This window comes from Pipra filicauda, unplaced genomic scaffold, assembly GCF_003945595.2.
Source record: "Pipra filicauda isolate LSUMZ 115617 unplaced genomic scaffold, ASM394559v2 scaffold427_size588224_pilon, whole genome shotgun sequence".
NCBI lineage: Eukaryota > Metazoa > Chordata > Aves > Passeriformes > Pipridae > Pipra > Pipra filicauda.
Window position 1 is genome coordinate 287,889 of NW_024104562.1, and position 20,127 is coordinate 308,015.

Here is a 20,127-nt window from a genome sequence, read left to right on the forward strand (position 1 = left end):
AGGGGTTAATGGCCGTTGTGGGACCACCTTGTGGCTGCCCTGTCCTGCATAATGTGTGGAGGCTGCAGAGGGGCAGGAGACCCACTATTTGTTCTTCAGGCTGTTCATAACAGCAACGAAATTAAACTCTTTGTCGCATTTTAAAGACTTTTGCAACTTAATTTATATTCTTGTATGGTAATGAAGAAGCATCTTTTGTCCAGGAGGTGAGATATGCAGAAATAACCTTTAAGTGACTCATAATTGACCTTTACTGATATTCTCTTGGTTTTTTCTCATGCATTCTCTGCATCAAAAACACCATCCAGAAAGAGTGTCAGCAACTGCCTGTTGCATCTTAATGGCCTGCAAATAGCAGCTGGTGAAAAATAAACTATTTATTTGGGTTCTTTATTTATTGACAAAGTTTTTTCCTTCTGGGAAACCTGGCCCTGAGGTTGGAGTGCTGGGCTGTAGCTGGGCACAGTGACTGTCCTGAGCTGGCAGGGATCATGGCCCCGGGGGAGTGGGGTGCCCTCTGTCTGGGGGGTGCATGCTTCACTTTCCACATGGGGACAGTGTTGTATTTATGACAAACACAGTGTGATTTAAATTGCCCACTGGAATGTTAGTTGGCATGTGTTGGTAACCTGGATTTGGGGGGAGGATGTTCATGCCTGTGTGTATGCAGAGCAGCTGGAAGCATCCCAGAGGACCTGCTGTTCAGACTGGAGAGGACAGATTGACTTGTGTTGTCATTTTTGGAGATGAGAAGCTGCCTGCAGAGGCTGGAGTTTTTCTTTTGGTGCTGAGTAAGTGTGTGTAGGCAGCGAGCAGGCTTTGCTCTTGCTGTGGCATGAGGAATAATTTACTTGGCAGGTGCAGGTGCTGTTGGTGTGCATCAACATTGTAATGAAACACTGGAGAAGTGCATGATCCTGCTCAGCACAAACGTGGAGCAGTTGGTGGGTGAGCAATAACAAAGCCGAGAGCACCAATACAGGTGTTCAGGTTTGAATTTTTTTTTTCTTCCTGGTCCTGAAAACACAGATTTACAACAATCTGGGAAAGATTCTCCTCAAGTTACACTTGGTTGGTGTTCTTGCTACGCACACTGTAACAATACTTTAATATAATTAAATTTTAAATTCCGTGTAGAATCTGGTGGGTAGGCAGATGTACCGCTATGTTAAACTTTATGTCACTTAAAAATGGTTCTCAAGTACATCAGAGGGAGCCCAGCCAGCTGTAAAATGACCTGCTTTATGGTGCTGCATCGCAGCTTTGGTCTCTGTGTTTTAATTACAGATGTACCTAAAGTCTCACACCCTCAGATAACTCCGCTGGGCGGTTTTGTTTCCTGTAAGTTACTGACAGGATGTAAAGCAACACGAGAGAAGGTGCTGCCGGGTTTTCCACAGCTGCTGTTTGCAGGAGCATTGAGTTTCCCACTCATGGCGTGGCTGCTTTGTTCCGTACTAACAGACAGCACAGTCTCCTGCCGGGGGCTGCTGTGCCCAAAGGGGAGTCTCCAGGATGACAAGTAGTAAGAGGGGGTTTAGAAGCTGCTTTGCAGCCCCGGGCGGGTGGGCACGTGTTGGGACTGGTGAAAGGAGTGGCTCGGTGGCCCTGGGCAGGCAGGCACATGTTGGGACCAGTGTCAGGGCGTGTGCAGGTGTCTGTCCCCCCACGGCCCCTGTTCCTCGCTGGCAGGGGCAGGAGGTGCTCCCCAACACTGGCACCCTCTGACCACCCACCAGCTAAGATGAACTTTGCCCATGTTTGCTCCACTGGACCACTTGTCTGCCAGTGGCTAGGCTTGGTATGGGATGGAAATTGCCAGTGCTGTGAAGTGGGAATCTGTGAAACCATTAATGCTACCATTTCTGGAATTAAAGAAGTGGCCTTGTCCTGAGGCGTCCCATGTGATGGTTTGCCCTGTTTTGCAGTATGGTTTATGCCTCGCCATGAGATTATTGTTTTCTATTGACGCTGAGGGAGATGAAGCAGCATTAAAAGCCTATCAGAAGCCTCCTGCTGGAACATGAGAACTGGAAGCTTTCCTGCCAGAAATCTTGTTGCCTCCTTGGTGGTGACTCCAAACTCACCGGCCCAGCAAATCTCAAAGTGTGCATTGCCTCACACTCCACCTTCTCCTCCTCCTCGTCCCCCTCCTCGTCCTCCTCCTCCTTCTTCTCTTCCTTCTCTTCCTCCTCCTTTCAGCATTGCCTGGCTTGATCCAGCAAGGATGTGCCTGATACTGCAGGGAGGTGTTGAGGTGTGAGGTGCCAGCTGGTCGCTTGGAGATCCTCTGGCACCCTCTGCTCTGCTTCCAGCAGGCAGCAGCAGTGTCCCTCCCTGTCTGTCTTCGGAGCGTGTGTAATTCCTGCTGCCACTAGTGAGAGTGAGTTGTACCCATAGTATTATTCCTGTATTTATTTTATAAATGTCATTGATGAACTAAATTAAAACAAATCAGACTGTTCTGTTTCACTGTTCAATTTATGAAATTTTGATGAGACCAGTAATGTCTGTACTGGTTCCATCTTTCGGCTGGCAGAAGGCGGCTGCGGTTCTGACAGCTCTGCTCAGCCTGTTCCCCGGGTGATGTTTATAGTCAGGGGGTGTACAAGGGCAGTATTAAGCTGTTTGGTTCTGTCTGTGCTTTGTCTGACCCTGGTGGAGAAGCTGAGAGGATGATGCAGCTGGTGAAGAGCTCCACCTCACAAGTGGAATTATGTTGCTTTAAGGGCTGTGGTGAAAGGCGAGCGATGGGGAACACGTCAGTCGCAATACTGGAGGCAGGCAGAGGTGGAAGTAAAGCCTTAGTTGAGGGTACCTTTATCTGCAGCCTTCCCTTCTCCAGCCTACTGGAGATGTTTGTCCTGAAAAGGGGAACTCCGGTCTCCTGGTTTCCTCTGGAGAAGCTGGGTGCTGTTACTCACCCTGATTACGAGGTGACAGATTAGGGGTGTGTTCCTCTCCTTGTGTGTGGGTCCGAGGGCCAGAGCAGCTTACAGAGCATCCCTGCCATCGCTTCCTCCCCTCTGGAAGGTGACCATTTGTTTCTCATCAGTCGAGCCTCTTGCACAGCAAATGGGTCATGCAGGGGAGATCTTCTTGCTGGATAAGCAATTAGCTAAAATAAACTACTCAAAGGACAAATTATGCAGGACTCTTGCTCTGTAACAAATGAATTAATTGACTTTGGTATTTGTAGGATGTTCCCACTATTTTATTTAATTCTCTCTGGCTAAAGGGCTCCTGTGTTTTCCCCTGCTCTTTGCTGCCGCAGTGAGCAAATAGGGTATTAGGGGTTTATTTACACTGTTACAAGAAAGGAAACAAAGTGATAATTGGGAGAACCTTTCCAGGTTTCCTTAAGAGAAACAAAATCTCTTTCTGCAGCGTGTCCAGGAGCCTCAGTTTGACCTATTCTTCTGGAGTGCTGTCAGTTCTCTCTGGAGCTTCACAAAGCTCATCCAGAGCAGCCCTCAGTAAACACGAGCAGGGCATCCTGGCTTGGGCTGGGATCACGATCTACACGCGCTCGCAGGGGCTGAGGAAGCACCGGTGCTGCAGGGCTGCTGCTGGAACCACAGCACGGTCAGTAGCCAAAGCAGGCTGGGACAGGGGCAGCCATCTCTGGCAGTAACCCCAAGTGTGTTCTAAAGGCTTTGTGTGGATCTTTTGAAGCAGCGAATGCAGTAGCCGTGCGTTACCTGGGGTATCACACGGAGAGCACTGCGGCAGGATTACAGCTCCCGGCCCTCGGCTGGGCCGGTGACTCATGAAAGCATCCCGCCAACTTGCTGGGTTTATTTACAGTGAGTAAATTAAAGCCCTGGTACAAATCTTTGCTGTGTAACAGGATTTGTGAGCATCTAAGAAAGGGTGACACTGTTGGACCAGTTTACCAAGAAAATATTCTGTGCATAGGGGAATGTTGGGTTCACCAAGTAACGTACGGTCCCAGCTGCCAACGCCAAGGTGAAACATGGCTCTTCCACTGTCCTGCTTCTTATTTCTACTTTGCAGTATTCAGAGAGGACATCCAAGGCTAGCGATGGGGACACCAGTCTCCACTTGGAACCCGTCTCCCTGTTCAGTGGCATTTGTAATTCCAGATGGGCTTAGAAGACCCAACCAGCACTGAATTGTGCAACGAACTTCTTTTTGATAAACTGTGCCCTTTGGGAACAGTGCCAGCCAAGGGCAGGGCTGTGTTTTGCTCTCTGCTTTATATTTAGGATATGAAAGATTTGGAGGACTTTATAGTCATGGCGTCGTGTGCTTGCTCTGCCTTCTCCTCTCCCTCTGGTTTTATTCCCAGGCTTTTCTAAATGCTGCTCTGTTCGGTTTCTTCTCCTCTTCAGTCCTTCCTCTCATCTCCTCAACTCCTCAAATTTATAAAAAAGTCAGTTCTAATCCTGCACAGATCCCAGATCTGGAGGGACTGTTACATCTAATACGGCTTCCTTTAATCTGTCTCTTCTCTACCAAAATCTGCAGCCAGAGGCATGGGTGGGTGGCCCATCACCGTGGGAGGGAAACCAACTAAAGCAGGTGATGTGCAAGCACGATCCTACCGTTGTAGCATTGATTTGCCAGAGTGGGCAGTGGTTAGAGAGGACATTCTGCCCACAAAGGCAGTTGGGAAGGACACGAGGGCACTCTTGGTAACGTATGCGAAGGATCAAATGAGTGGGGTTTGGTTTTTTCCCTTCAGATTATATAGTTCACATGGGAGCTAATGTTTAATCTTAATTTCTAGCTGATATTAATCATAGTTTGGTCAAGGTTTGGAAAGTGAAAGTCTTGCATGGCACTAGTACAATCGTAGTGTCTGACTCGTTGCCGTGATAGATGAGTCTCCACTCGGCACCCGAACAAGAAGGTTTCAGACATGCCAAGGATTTGACGGTTGCATCAGTTCACAACTGGTGGGAGGGAGGTGAGAGGAAAGCTGTGGAGGCTGTGCTTGGATTCAGGCAGCTATAGGAGCCTGGGGAGAGGCTGGGATTTCTGGCATGGTGCTGCAGGGCGATCCCACAGGAAGTGTGAGGTGTCTGTTGGGAAATGGTAGGGTCTGGCTGAGCTGAGGGGGGTTTGGTTTGGGGGAGCTGGGTGTGCTTCAGGCCCATGTTCCCATCTTGCACTTCTCCTGTGATGGCAGAGCTGAAATGTCCTTGCGAGAACATCGCCCTTGGTTTTTAACTAAACAGAAAAGGTAGCACCTTTACTGCCCCAGTGTGTAGGGAAGTCGCCCCCTGACTGTTCTCTGTCGACCTGAACTTGGAAAATAACAGAGGAAAGAGGAAAACAGGAAGGTTTTCATCAAAGGAGATTGGGCAAACATTGATCCACCAGTGCTGGGCTCTGTGCTGGGTTTGGGGACAGCGAGTGTGGCTTTATAGCAAGAGTGATGTGGGGTTTAAAAGAGTGATTTGTGCTGACTTGGAGGGTCTCAAATTAGGGCATGATAGAAAAAGGATTGTCTGTTATCAAAAGTTAGTTCAGTCTAAATTAATCTAAAAATGTATAATTTCATCTCAACTAAAACTACTGGAATGTAATTAAATTCCAAAGTAGAATGAGCTGAGAGGGTGTAAGAAAAGATAAGCATCAGAATGAGACAATAATTGAGTTTGTATTGTAAACACATTCCTGTAGGAATTTGGGATTTTTTAAGCTGCTTCATTAGAAATTAAGTCGAGAATGCTTAACAGCTTGGGCGTGTTTTGGAGAAGTGGTTCAGTACCTTTATATTTGTCTGTGTCTTTTGTTTGCAGGATTTTCTATATTTGGGGTTAATTCTCTCTTATCGTCTACTAGTTTATTAATAACTTTAAAGGGGAATAAGGCTTAAAATTGGAAAATGTGTATTTGCATGTGAAGCTTATTGTTTTGCGGACTCATGTAAATTTTTTATCTCATTTTCACTAAAAATTGGATCTTTAATGTATAAAATTGGTAAATTAGGTTAGTACCGTTAAAACCCTCTGTGTTGATTCTGAAGTGCCTCCCATGAAGTACAGGAGCGAATACACTGTCCTTGTTCTGCGCACAAGTCGCTCGCCGAGTCCCTCGGGTGGGACTGAGCCAGGTCAGGTCCCGCCGTGCCTTCCTCCCTCACAGCAGCTGCAGAGCCAAGGTGTGAAGGAGAGCGTGGGGTAGGATGAGTGGTGTATTGTGTCGTCGTTTGAATAACTGATTTGAACACTTTCAGCTCAAAAACTGCTTGTTAGGGTGTTTGTAGACCACTATAGTTGGTGGTTTGAGACTCATTTCGCTGGTGCCAGCATCTGTGCTGCAAGTGTTGGATGAGGGATGGAGAAAATTGATGCTGCCGTGCTCTTGGCTTGATCCAGAACCCAAACACTGTGTGGAAGGGAGGCGATGATGGGAATTTAGTGCCTCTTTAGTGATACTGCACAGCCTGCTTGGTACCAGTACCTTGCGTTATGGAGTTCTTTAGTTTTTTGCAAAGGTTTTCAGGAAAAATGCAGAAAGGTTTCCCTATCGTTGGCTAAAAATACTTTACCCTTAATTCTGAAAAATGACTTTGTGGATCTTCATATTTCACAGACCATAACTAGATTACTACCTTTTACTGGAATACTTTGTGTTAATGAAGAGCGATTGGAATCACATAATAGATTTCCTCTAAAGAAGGCATTATGTGGTTATTTTTTACTGTCTGGCATTCTAGTTAATTGCCTTGTCATCATTAATTGATGGGACTAAATTGATATAAATAAACAGATTATATTTGTGAGGTTCATTTGAAAGAGAGGAAGGGCTGAGAACAGGCTGCTGTGGGGCGTTTGGCACCTGCCTCAGGCAGAACAGGTGACTGTTGACGAGAGCTCAGGTTGGTCAGTGCCACCTCTTGTGAACCTGTTTGGAGCAGTGAGCTTTGCCCAGACAGGAGTGTGGTCACTTGTGTTTTCCCATGTTAAAACTAACCTCAGCAGTTGGCTCAGTCCTAAGCTTCAGCCCTGCAAAGAGCCAGTGGTCCTGTCTGAGGGCCGAGGACAGCCAGCCCTGTCAGCCCAGCTTACGGGGCAGTTCCATTTCTGGCTTCCAGGTTAATCCAGATTTATGTAGATAGTTACTATTAATCAGCAATCAACAGAGTCCAAGGAAAATCAACCTTTTTTAATCAATTGCAATATTACATATGATGCTTTTGCCTGGACAGAGCAAGCTGGTGGTGCCTGTCGAGCAGCACCCTGTCTCCTCTCCAGCCCTTCCTGTAGTGCTCTGCTCATCTTCCACCAGGCCTGGCTTTGCTGATGGGGGGCAGATGGGATACTGGAGCACATCTGGGGAGTTGATCCCTCCCATACCAGCGTTACCTGTTCCTCTAGCCTTCCCTGCTTTGCTGCCTTGCAGCGTTGGAAGTTTATTGACTGTCAAACTGCATTTATGATTTGAAGCGGTTCTCAATTAAAATTTATAATTAATGAGTTATTATTCAATTTTCAAATATTTATGGATTTTTGTAGTGTCTCAAGTCATGAGCCAAGCTCCACACTGCTAGCAGAGGAAGAGCCGGGAAACCCTTTTCCTTCCTCAGAGCTCTGCTCTCCTCCTGTCCCCAGTGAGATTTTCCCAATCCCCTGCAAAGCCTGCACAGTTCCCACCATCTGCTGTGCTGGGGAGGTGACACCTGCCAGAGCCCAAGGATGTGGACATTGAGGATGTCCTGGCAAATTCCTCTGGTATGTGGTGTTTTGGACAAAACCAAGGTACAACCTCACTTTAGTGCAGTTGGGAAAACCTTGTTAGCCTTGAGCTAGAGGTTGTAATGAGTGAGGAAGTTGAGCTGGAAGTAAGTTAACTAAATAAATAGAATTTTTCTTCCCTTTTCTTCCTCTCTCATAAGAACGTGGCAGCATTTGCACACATCTGTGTCACTGCTGTGCTGGGAAGGCAGAAAGGCTGCTGGGACCTGGGGCCCGGAGCCCTTTGGTGTGTGTGAGCACAGAGAGGGAACAGGGCTCTCCTCAGTGTGCCAACAGAGATTGTGGTGATTAATCTGAGAATAGTTTAAAGCATTCATGAGTTGTAAGAATTAATTCCCAATAAATCAAATGGCATCCCCATGGGAGTAGGGAAGAGAAATAAATGAGGGCTAAAGAAATTGATAAAAATCCTTGAGCAATAAAGAGATGAATGCCAGTTCCTTTAAAATTATATTTAAATGAACAAAGTTGATTTAACTGTCTTTTTTCATACCTTGTACTAAGATTTAGTTCTATAGCATGTCATTATATCAAGAAATAATTTGCCAAAAGACTTTCTAGCATTTCATGTGCATTCCACTTAATGACAATTTTAATATTCCGGCTTTGGTCCTACATCGTTAGGAGGATGCTTCAATTGCTTGGTGTTCTGAGGAGTTCATAAAGACTATTTCTAATTTCTCTTTCAAGTCTGTTACAGGGTTCAGAGCCATCAACATATGAATTATCATGTTACTCAGTAAAATGATGTGGGGAAAACTGTTGTTACCTGCTTGAACTAAATACGCAGCTTTGGGACAGCTCTGTTTCCAAAGGATCTTCCTGCCTAGTGAGCTCTGGACAAGGTGCTGAACTGAGTTCTGACTCACTGTGTCAGTGGGAGAGAGAGCTCGCCCTCCTGGTTGTGCTGGAATGAAATATCTCTTCTTTGGTTTTAATCTGGTTTTTGGTTTGGTTTTTTGGTTTTTTTTGATTGGCTCTAAGAAGAAAATTGTTAATGATGGAATTCATCAGGCTGAGTAACCATGGTAGGCAGAGATGCTGGGTGAGTCTCGTGGAATTCATTCTTTGGCAACAGCTGCAATACCATTAAGTATAAATGGCAGCAGAGTAAATGTTTACTGAGAAGGCAGATCCTGTTATTAGTTGTATTGCTGTTACTAGTGCTGCTAGCACTGTTCCCTGTTTTCTAGTTGTGTCCAGAGCAAGTACGCAGAGCAAAGATGTTCTTTCCCGAAGCATTCACGAATAGAGGTCTTAGCACAGGAGAAGTGGTGCTGGTTGGAGTTGTTGTTACAAGAGGTGCCCATAGCTGCCCTGATGCTCTTGTTTTCCTCAGCCTGCTGGGGACATCCACGGGGGCACAGGCAAGGCTCTGCTGCCCCGTTGCCCACAGTGAAGCCGCTGCTTTTGGCACCTGCCTGCGTTGTGTTGCAGAGTCATCGCTGCTGGGAGGACGATCTGGTCCTGCCTCAGTCAGCAGAGCCCCAGATGTTCCTGGGATTGACTGCTGTACCCATGCATTGTGCAAACAGAATATCTGCAGGATGAATTTACGTGGCACCGGCATCCTGATCACTCCTTACGTAGCCCCAAGAAGTTGCTTTTGGGGAAGACTTGTCCCCAGGTGTCCCAGCCCACACAAAGAGATGCCCAGCAGTTGTGTAGTGCTCTGCAGTTTGTATTGCAGCCATCAGCATTTATCCCAATTGTGCAGAAAGGCTTTCCTTGGCAGCCCCTGGCAGTCCTGTGCAATGGCACAAGAGCCAACTTGGCACTGGCACGGGCTTGTTCAGTCCTGTTTGTTGGAGCTGCAGGTAATTACTCCCATACTTAATGAATCACATTACTTTTATTGATGAACACGGAGGCTACATGCTGGAAAGAGGAGGCAAGGATTAAGTTTTATGGCCTACTGCTGCTATGAGAAGGAGCATCTAGGCACCAATTAATGCTCCCTTGATGGGATTAGCCATTGTGTTAACCGCAACTCTGGATAAAATTGCTAAGTCTGTGACTTCAGACTTTAACTTCTTAAATATTGTAGATACAAAGTAAGTTCACTTGCATCTTAAATGCAAATGACATTTAATTCTAGATACAAAAAACTTGCAGGGTATTTACATTTTCTTGTGATTTATACCTCTTGTTACATAGATAAAAAGACTTTTTCTGAAGTTTATTTCATCCCTGCAGAGTTCAAAGATAGGGCAAATTTCAAACACATAATCTGTGATTCCTTTGGTTACCATGCCAGTAATCCCAGCTTTCAGTGGAGAGAGTGGAGACTGTAATGGCAGCAACCTGTCCCTGTGAGGTGACACACTGCTTGGTTCCCAGCAGTTACTGGGAAGTCTGAACATCTCCATTAAGTTATTAAGGGGCTTTTCTTTGGTTTCTGGTCCCACTGATACAGGCTGGGCTGGGGTTTCTCTTCTTCTAGGGCAAGTGTGAGTCATTGCCTGAGGGTCAAAGTCAAGCGTTTATTTGGGAGGGAAAAAAAGGGTTTGTAAAAACAATTCATGTGTGATCTGCCAGTGTTAAAACTGTGATGGATGGAGTCCCCACAGTCTTGAAAACATTTGCCCATGTAAATGTTGGTATGGAAGAGAGCTACAGGCACCTGTTACAGCATCCTCCAGGTGCACCCCTGGGCTGATGGAGTGATGCCCTCGACACAGGGACTGCAGTTCTGCCTCAGCAATGGGTGACCCCGTCCTTAATGAGTTTGGGTGACTCCCTAAATCAACAGCGAGTGTCTGGGTGTCAGCTTGGCCAAGGGTGGGTGTGACATCCCGGGCTGCAACTGCTCAAGATTCCTCTTTCTGTTTTCCATTTGGGCTTTAATCTTCTGATAAGCCCCAGGTACAGCGAGGGGAAATGTCAGAGTAAATGAAGACTTGGAGAGCAGCATTTCTGAGGGAAGAAATAACTTCTGTCATCAGATTTTTTTCTTGGGCAGAAACAAGAAATAAGAGATGAGGTATTTCTGAGAGCGTGATGTCAGTCAGGAGCATTCCTGACCCACAGTCCTCATCCATCACTGCTGCAGTGTGAGGCCATACAGCTGCACACAGTGCAGACAAAAAGGAGAAAGGACTAGGTGGTTACTTGGAGTTCATCACGTGGAGTGTTTGGTGTCCCCAGAGCTCTGCCTGCCCTGGGCTGCTGCATGGGAGGGCACTGACTGAGTGGGAGGCACCTGCCCCCACTTGCTCTTGACACTTCTCCCCATTCCCAAATTGGCCTGGATGAAGACTGATTTGAGGACTTGGTCCTCTTTGTGTTCATATTTTCTTGCAAGGCTCTGTTGCTTTCCAGCCTTCTTCCAGAACTCCAGGTTTTCCCAGCCAGTTTCTGCACCAGGAGGTTGCTCCTTTGGGAGAGCAGAAGTTAATTTCTCATTATTATCATGCATAGATGCAGAAGATGGAAGAGAGTCCCTTGCTGTTGTCCCTTGGCTCCATGATAACTTCATAGCCAGAGAAAATATCATGCAGGTGAAAAATAGCATCATCCAGGCTGTTTGCAGGAGCTGTTTCTCAGTGCAGTGGGTGGCAGGGATGGAGGGGGCTTGTGCACCAGTGCAGTACAGGAAGGGTCTGGTGTGTGGTACCTCTGCTTCATGGCAGCTGCATTAAACATCTGTATTGCTGCATTAAATATCCTCCTTGGCTTGGAATTGGAATAAATGCAAGATGATAAAATAAAAAATAATTTTTGGAGCCATGGACCTTCTCAAGGAATGGTTCTAGATGATCTTACTCTGTTATCCTGAAAAAGAGAAGTTTTTGGATTTACAGTATTTGCAATTCCCTTTTGGCACCCCCAGCTCCCAAGGCAGTAAAATGTAGTTTTCATTAACTGATATGTCTGACATTTACCATATCTTGATGTGACAATTTAGAGGGAACTGGTTGCACTGAACAGTGTTATTAATATTGCAGTAATGTGATTAGGGGGAAATCTTGGTCCAGATGGACCTAAATTTATGAGAACAACGGAGAGGCAGATACAAAGCAAATATCCAAAATATCCTAATCTTAACTTGTTTTCTGTTTACTTCCTCATTGTGTCTGGTTCCTGTTCACAGCTGTTCATCAGTTGGCTGCTCTGGGCTGTCTGAATGTTGAGGAATGAGCAGCGCAGAGCTTCCCTCTCCATTCTTCCTTATAGTGGGTGAAATGCAGCAGCAGTGTAGATCAGGTTAAAATTGCATCTCATCTCATGAATTTATCTTTAAAACCCAGCCTCTTTCTGTGAGCCTTAAAGCAGCTCAATACACTCTTATCAAAATCGACAACTGCTCCAGAGATCCTTAAGAGATTTTGTTTCATTGGGCTCTATTTTATATAAATCTCGTTAACTGCTTTGCCTGTGCCCTCTCACTGTGCTCCTTATTCATCACAGAAATAAACCAACAAACCCAGTTCCAGCCCTGCAGAGCAGCAGCGAGGCTGCAGAGCTCTGCTCTGTGCTCCCTGTGCTCGCCTGGGGCCGAAGGCGAGGGAAGCAGGATTTCCCTGACGTCAGAAACCTTGAGGGCCTTGGAGCGTGTGTTTTGTGAAGCGCTGTGTGTGAGTGGGGAGGCACCAAGCAGGAGATCAGTGCTCGCTGTCGCGGGTGACTCGCCATCAGCCACATGACACGTCCCAGCAGTGCCTCTGTGATGTACGGTGATGGGAGCAGGGTTTGAGCTGACATGTGCACCGACTGGGGGTTTATAGAATACACACTGAAATGAGATATGTAATATCTGCACTGAATTAATCCCGTACTATCTGTGGTGCTGTCAGACAGACGCCGTGGCTGTGCTGACACACGGGTGTTTATTTTCAGGGTGACACGTAGCAGTAGAGAGGAGGAGCAGCCTTCCCAAACCCCCAAGGCCCCGAGCCTTGGTCCAGGCTGCTGGGACCCAGGGGGCAGGAGGACGTGCATTTTGGGCAGATGGAACTCGGGTTTCTGCTCACAGGCAATAAATATTTGTGTGTATGTGGAAAAAATGCTCACTGCCCCTGCCTCTGGCATGGGCTGCTCGCTGCCTCGCAGCAGGGGGGAGTATTTTTCATTTCTCAGTGTTGCAGCAGACATGCCCCAGTTGTGATTCTGCTTAGCAGACGGCAAAACCTCTGTGGATGTTGTTATACACCCAAACCACTCTGGCTCCTGTCTGCTGGGTGTCACCATACCTTTAGGGACAGTGTGGTTTCTAAGTGGAAAACAGTTTCCTGTGTCTTTGAAGTCTAGGAGGTGCTCAGAAGGGAGGAGGTTACTCCCTGTCTAGCACTGATCTAAGCAGAACAGCAAAACCCATGTATAAGCTCATGCTTTTATCCTTTTCTCTTTTTAAACAAACATCCGTGTCCTGATGCAGCGTTAAAGGTGATTGGAATCTCACCATGCTGATGTGTTAGCAAGAGAGAGAGATTGTCTGTAATTAAATAACAGCAATCCTTTTTTCCCCTAAATTTTCTTTTTTTTTTCTAATTTTCAGCATGTAGCAGTCAAAATACATCCTGTGAAAATGTTGGCTATTTTATAAGATTTCCCTTTTTTTTTTCTTCTTTAACCTGCACTTCCTGCATTAGGTATAGGATCCTCACATAAAAGTTTGCAGATTGCAAATATCAGTTCAACCAGGTAATGGCAACAAAAGGAGAACATTTATTTGATGTCAAATCCTGGCTGTTTCTGTTCTGTGGAGCCTTTCACTGGTGTGCGGGATGTTGCTTCATAGACACTCTCAGGCTGGTTTTGTTGCTTTGTGTAATCCAAACCTGTTTCTTGCTTTCAGACCACAGAATGGTTCTATGATCCTGTACAACAGGAAGAAAGTGAAATACAGGAAAGATGGATATTGCTGGAAAAAAAGGAAAGACGGGAAAACCACCAGGGAGGATCACATGAAACTGAAGGTGCAAGGAGTGGAGGTAGGAGCGCGTGGGGGGCTGGCTGTGGGTGGTGCTTGGCTGGGAGAAGGCTCCCCTAGAGACACCTCAACTCAAGAATGTCCAGACCTTCAGAAAAATATTCCCAGCTGCTCCCTCTGGCCTGGTGCTTTGTTACCAGCTGGGGTTAAAACACAGCTCCCCCCCCCCCAAAACAAATACATCTGCTTTATTTATTACTCCTGTGAGCAAACTGTGAGTACAGCTTCACCATCAGCTGTGGGGCTGCTCGCTGGCTCTCGGGGGCTGTGTGACTGCGGGGTGGACAGGCACAGACGTGTCTCCACACGCAGCATCTCCTGGTAGACTCTGTGGTTTTTGCAACAGGCACCACACAAGGGCGACCTGGGGTGGGCTGCACAGTGCTCTGTGTAACCGTGGTGGCTTGAATGGGTCTGGCCTGATTCTCACAGATCCCAGCTAGTTTTTTGTAGCAATTGCCATAATTTCCGTGTGCTGATTGAGTATTGGTCTTGCAGTATACAGTGTACAACTTCTGTTTGAATTCAGCCCAGAATCCGTGCATGTTTTGAAGGAACCATTGCTCTGATGATAGTATTCAGCCACTCTGAGACATTCAGACAGGTGATCTCACCTGAGACAGTGTTTCTGGAATAAGCGTGTTTATTCTAAAATATGTCATTGTGTGAAACCACTTTTCTTTCTTAAACTCCAGCTGCATGGGGAAAGGGCCAAAGTGGTCAAAGAGTGTTAAAAGGTGTAATTTAGCTGTGTCATTTTAGCCAAGAAGCGCGAGGCTGCCGGGAGTGTGGTTGTGTATTTGATTTTGCAGCAGTGTAATCAGGGTGATTGGGGTGTCCACCACAGGCAGAGCTTCGCCTGTGTCTCCAGGCCTGTCTGGCAGCTTCCAGGCTGGATTTAGGACTAAGCAGAGCTGTCCAGCCTCACCCTCAGGCCCACCTTGGCAGGTGTTTTGGATGGCACTGACTCCCTCCTGTTGGGGTGGCGGGCACCCTGCGCTCCCTGCACGAGGCTGGTGTTGAGACCCCCTGGGCATCCCCTGAGTCAGTGCCAGCAATGTGAAGGGGACGAGTGCCCAGAATTCATCTCGTGCTCCGGCTTCCTCCTGGGTTATTTGTCATTCTTACATTCTGTCTGCTCTAATGAGGTTTTGGGGTTTAAAATAGTGTTAAATGGATTGCATTATATTACACCAGAGAGGCATAACTTTGTTCCATAATTTTTACATCCAATAACAGTGTTTTATTATGACAAGCACAAAAAAAAAAGTCAGTATCAGAGAAATGGTGCCTTGTTTTTGTTTTGAGTTTGCAGAGTGTGATTTAATTAACTTGTGTGAACGTTCACAATGCAGAACACCAGACCCTGTAGCACCCCCTTACCTGTAGCAAGGGGTTGGTGATGACCCTTGGCTGCCACACAAACACGTGGAGGAAATAGCTATGACTTTAAGGCAGGTTTTTCTAAAGATGGAGGCATCAAGCCTTGGAGGATCCAGCTGCGTGTATGTGATGGTGATCATGTTTAGCTCAAATAGGCCGGCACTGAACCCAGTGATTTCTGTTTTACTGAAGTGTGTCTTCTGGAAAGTAACAAATCCAGATGGGGCCATCGCAGGAGCTGGAGGATGTGCAGCTTTCAGGGTTTCTCCCCATGGCTGATCACATTCACCACTTAGGAAAATAAGTGTTAAATACTTGCGTTGCGATTTGGACGTACCAGGGTTTGACCATTCAGTCATACATCCTTCTCCAGCTGAAGGGCACTTTAGTACCTCATATTTTATTTCCAAGGAGGTACTTGTGCCCTCTCATCCCCAGGCAGCACCTGGGAGGTCACTGCCAGTCTCTGTTCTGAACAATGCAGAAAATGTTCATTTTCTTGACCTCCAGGTGTTGCTTGGGCAGAATGATGTAGTTTTAACCATGTTAGTTGATTACTCAATCAGTACACCATGGTACTTCACAGACAGCATTCTGGGTTTAGGTTTCTGATACCATCCTAAAAGGAAGTGATGTTCTCAACTTGGGCATGTAGGCAGCAGATTTAAAATAACAAAAAAAGGCTTTTCTCAAAGTTGGAATGATACCGTAGTTAGCCGCATTCAGGTTTAACAGGGCATGAAATAACTGTCTGCCTTGTGGCACTGCCAGATCATCTCAGCGACTCTTGCAGCCAGAAGATAAATAGGGATCATCGTTGCACTGATGGAAAAGTACTTGCAGAGCTGACAGCCAAGAGCATCAATAGCATCCCAACATTGCTCTGGAAACGGCAGCTTGGAGGAACATGCTGGCCTGTGAAACTACTGACCAGCCAGTTCTGAACAGGGATTTGTATTAGAAGATTTAATAATTAACTCCTTCCTGAGTGTCATCAATGTGATGGCTCCTGTGTCTTTCCAAGTTTTGAGTAAAGAGAAAAATGCATTTTGAAACTAAAAGTCTACACCAGATCCTTGGGGATGTTGGTGTCTGTCAGAACCATATAGAAGGATTTGGTGAGCATGGACAAGGCAACTAAAGCAAATTTAGGACATAAATAAGGAATAAACTAATTTAAGTAGGAATACGCTCGTTTAAATAAATAAGGATTGGGAGGAATAAACTATTTAACGAAGTGGATAACAAATAAGAATGGCCTGAAATCCTCAAGCTGTTGGCTTAGTTAGCATTGCTGTGCAGGAGAGGTCTGGGCAATACTTGGTTAATCTGATCACAGTCTTATTAGAAAACACTGGATAAACCAGAAAGAAGTTAATTTGGCCTTTCCCTTAATACACCTCTTTGTGCAATTCTTTGTGGAATCTCTGGTCTGTGATCCTTTTAAAAATTCTAATTAATTAGGATCCCTGGCGATGTGTTCCTAATCAATTCACATAATTAAAAATTTTAACTAATAAATAATAGTAAGGAGAGTGTTGGAAGAGCTCTGCCATCCTTCCGTCCGCGCTGCTCTGATCACAGTTGGCTGGCTCACGTTTGCCTTTCCTTGTGCATGAACTTTTCCAGGCACCTGTAACTGTACCTTCCCGTGAATTCATAGTAAACTGCTGCTAAAATTAAAATGAGGTCATGTTTTTATAGCGAATTTCCCTCTCATCCTCTGCGTTTTGGAAGGTCAATGCTGATCCTGCTGCTCTTTATCCCGTGTTGAGTATATTTTGGTCTCTCCAAACCCCAGTGCCTGAGGAGTGGTTATGGAGAAGGGCTGTCCCGAGCCTGGGGCAGAGCTGTGCCTGCAGGTCCTGCTCCAAGCACCACAGCTCCTGTATTTGAAATATCTTGTTCTCTTGTAGGTGGGTGTATGTTATCTCAGTATAATATGATAATGTTTATGAATTCCTTAAAAAAAAACAACAACACAAAAAAGCAAAACTTTATTTCAGTCTTATTAAGCGAGAAACTCCCTTGTGAAGATGGAGATGCAGAGTATCAATTTTGTATGCAGGACTTGTATTTAATTAATATCATAACAGTCCCTTAACACTATTGCAGATTAGTCCACGAGGACAGGAATGAAAATTTTAGATTATTCAATTACTGCATAAACCCTGGGACATCACTGTCAGAACTTGGCCCAGGTTTCTGTAGGGTGGTTTCTGTAGGGTCTGGGTCTCAGCAGTGTCTCTGTGCCCAGCACTGAGTGACCAGGGTGGGCACAGTGTCTGTGGCTCCTGCAGCCTGGGGCTGGGGCGTCTGCCCAGGACCAGACCTTTCATTTTGGTAAATGACCAAATGGGCTCTTCTGCATCGTGTAAAATAACTCACCATGGAATATTGAACTGCAAAATGGTTTTACACATCACCATTCCCTGCTGTCGTGGGTGAAATCTGCTCGTCCGTTGTCACTGGAGGGTGGGAGCAGCCTCGGAGGTGACACGAGCAACACTAATCGGGGAGAGATTCCTAGGACAGCCTGAGCCAATTCACTTTAATTTACATGGGCTTTGCTTGCCCTCAGAGGTGAGCTGTGTAGTTTGCAAACTAATTAGGATTGCATTGTTCAGTCGGTCTGTTTAATGCATTCCAGAGAAATACTGTGGAATGGCTCTGGAGGAGAAATGAGAGTTTAATGTGAGAGGTTTGTGACACACGTGTGCATACATTGACACAAACAAGCAGCCCTGAACAAGGGAGAAACTTACTTGTGAGGAGGGGCAGTTTTACCCAGACCTGTTCATCATTGCTGCAAACAGCATTGTCCTGACACCTCTCCTGAGATCTGACTGATGCCCCTTCTAACCAACCTTAACCTCCCGTAGCTCATTGGAGACCAGAGCCCAACAACATCTCCCCACCTTTGCTGTGGCACACACACGTCCCCACAACGGGCATCAGGGGCAGATGCTGGTGCAGAAGTGTGGAGGTGTTGACTGTTCATGAGCTGGGGTTGGGTTTTATTCTGTTACCTGTTCCAGGTAGTGTTTATGGCACCTGGAATGCAGGGTTATGACGACATCTTAACAATTCCTGTGTTGGTGGCAGTCCTAGGAAATGGGGAGCGTTGTTTTGCTGTTTCTGAAAGGGAGAGTATGGTTTATTATTAAATCTGGAATGGGTCTCCTGGGAGTCTCTTTGGAAGGGAACATACATATCAATAATCCTTTCCTGTATCAGGGTCCTGATTTATTCTCCAGTAACATAAAGTCACAGCAAATGCTCATGAGTTTTGGCATCTTTTCCTAATGCCCTGTACATGCCCAGGAGATTTTATTCTTCAGTAGACCCATAACCTTCCTAATCCTTTAATTGTCATGGCTTATTTAACTTCAGCAATAAAAGTTTTCCTAATATCTGGGTGTCTCAGAATGAAGGTTCAGCTGAGATCATGGCCTGTGTGTGACATTGGGGAATGCTCTGCCAGGCAGGTGGCCCATGGGCAAGTTCTGCCCAAGTCAAGGGCAACCACTGTCCCTGCAGTGCAAGGCAACAGGTTTGCAGCACTTCTCAGGTAGTTGCTCTGTAATTGGCTGCATCACTGTTTTTTCCCCTGTTTAATAAATAGCGTGAATAAAGCTGAGCCACATGTGGTAGGGTTGTAATTCAAATGCCATTCTCTGAAGTCTGAGCATTTTTCATTTAGCATATAAAGGCAGTTTTGATATAAATGATTCCAAAAGGATCTCTGCGAACTAATGACATTAGCACTGGGCTGGACTGAAATTGTTGAGTGATTGGTGCTGCTCTCACCCCGTGCTGGTGACCTGCACTAGTGGAGGTGTCCCTGCTCAAGTCCCTGAGGTCCCTTCCAACCCAGACTGTTCTGTGGTGAGTCTGGGGAGATGTCAGTTTGCAGAATCCTCTGCTGAGGGAGAATCTTGGCTACACATCATACTGATTTTTGCACCCCCCAAACAAAACAAAGCAAGCAAAAAAGTTTCATACATATATATATATACTTTTCTATTGTTCAGTCATCCTTATGAAAAAAAAACATTAGAACAAGTAGGCAGACAAAGAATAAGCTGGGAGGCCCCCCTGCACCCCTCTGAAACATGAGGCTTGTCTCACCACATGGACTGTATGGCACAAACACACATTGACATTTATATTGAATATTTCAGTTTAGAGAAATTTGAAATTAAATCTATTTTCTGCCAGCTCTGCGGGAAAATCCATTTACGAAAACAAAATCCAATAAGAGATCTAAAGATCAGTGGCCAGAAATGAAATATATTGAGAATAAAATATATGGAGATTGGATTGCTAGCTCTGTGGGCTGGGTTTAATGTGCTGGGGACTGGGATGGGAGTGGAGGGGTACTGGTCCAAACTTTAGCCCAGGGTTTGCAATGTAGATGAGACAGTTTAGCAAAACAAAATAAACATCAGTACTTTATGGACCAGAGTTGGTGGTCACCATTTACCTTTTTGACCACACAGTTCCCTTCTGTGCCTGTGCAGAGAAAAATGAACGTCTGTCCCTGGAGGTGGCTCCTGGGGCAGGGTCAGTGGGAGCCACACGGCGAGGAGAATCCATGCTGTTCCTTGCAAGATTAAGAGGTTTCCTGGTTCTGTAGGGATCCCTGTGATTGCACAGAGGATCCAGATGCTGGAGCAGCATGTGCCTTGTAATCTTGTAATTGCATTGTGGGCTGTGACGGAGATAAGGGCTTCCACGGGAAGCGAGGAGTCTCGGTGGCTCTGCCTTCCCTGCCTGGCTTTTAGTGAGCTCCTGTTTAGTTATTTATTTCACTGGGTCTTGGGCAGGAAAGCAAACATTGTTTTCTGTATTGCTGCTAATTCTGTATGCATCAGGGGTGCATGAAACATTTTAATTTCCCGAGTTCCTGTTGGAAAGCGAGATACCGCTCGTCAAGGTGTGCGTGGGGAGTGGGGAGCAGGGAGAGCAGAGTCTTGTCAGGGTTGAAGACACTGGAATTCCTGAACAACAGTGTGGTGTTGTCCCCAATAAGCAGCACAGACACAGAACCTTGCAAAAGGGGATTTCAGAGTATGGCCC

At 46.0% G+C, this 20,127-nt stretch overlaps 1 protein-coding gene across 8 annotated transcripts in view; it reads left to right on the plus strand.

Moving 5' to 3' along the window:
• The window catches only part of CAMTA1 (calmodulin binding transcription activator 1), a 228,172-nt gene that overhangs the window by 66,372 nt on the left and 141,673 nt on the right, over positions 1 to 20,127 (plus strand). For all 8 annotated transcript variants that reach the window (XM_039385652.1, XM_039385651.1, XM_027751366.2 and 5 more), the window contains exon 5: positions 13,528 to 13,663. In XM_039385652.1, coding sequence (XP_039241586.1) covers positions 13,528 to 13,663 — 136 coding nt within the window. The remainder of the gene's footprint in view (positions 1 to 13,527; positions 13,664 to 20,127) is intronic.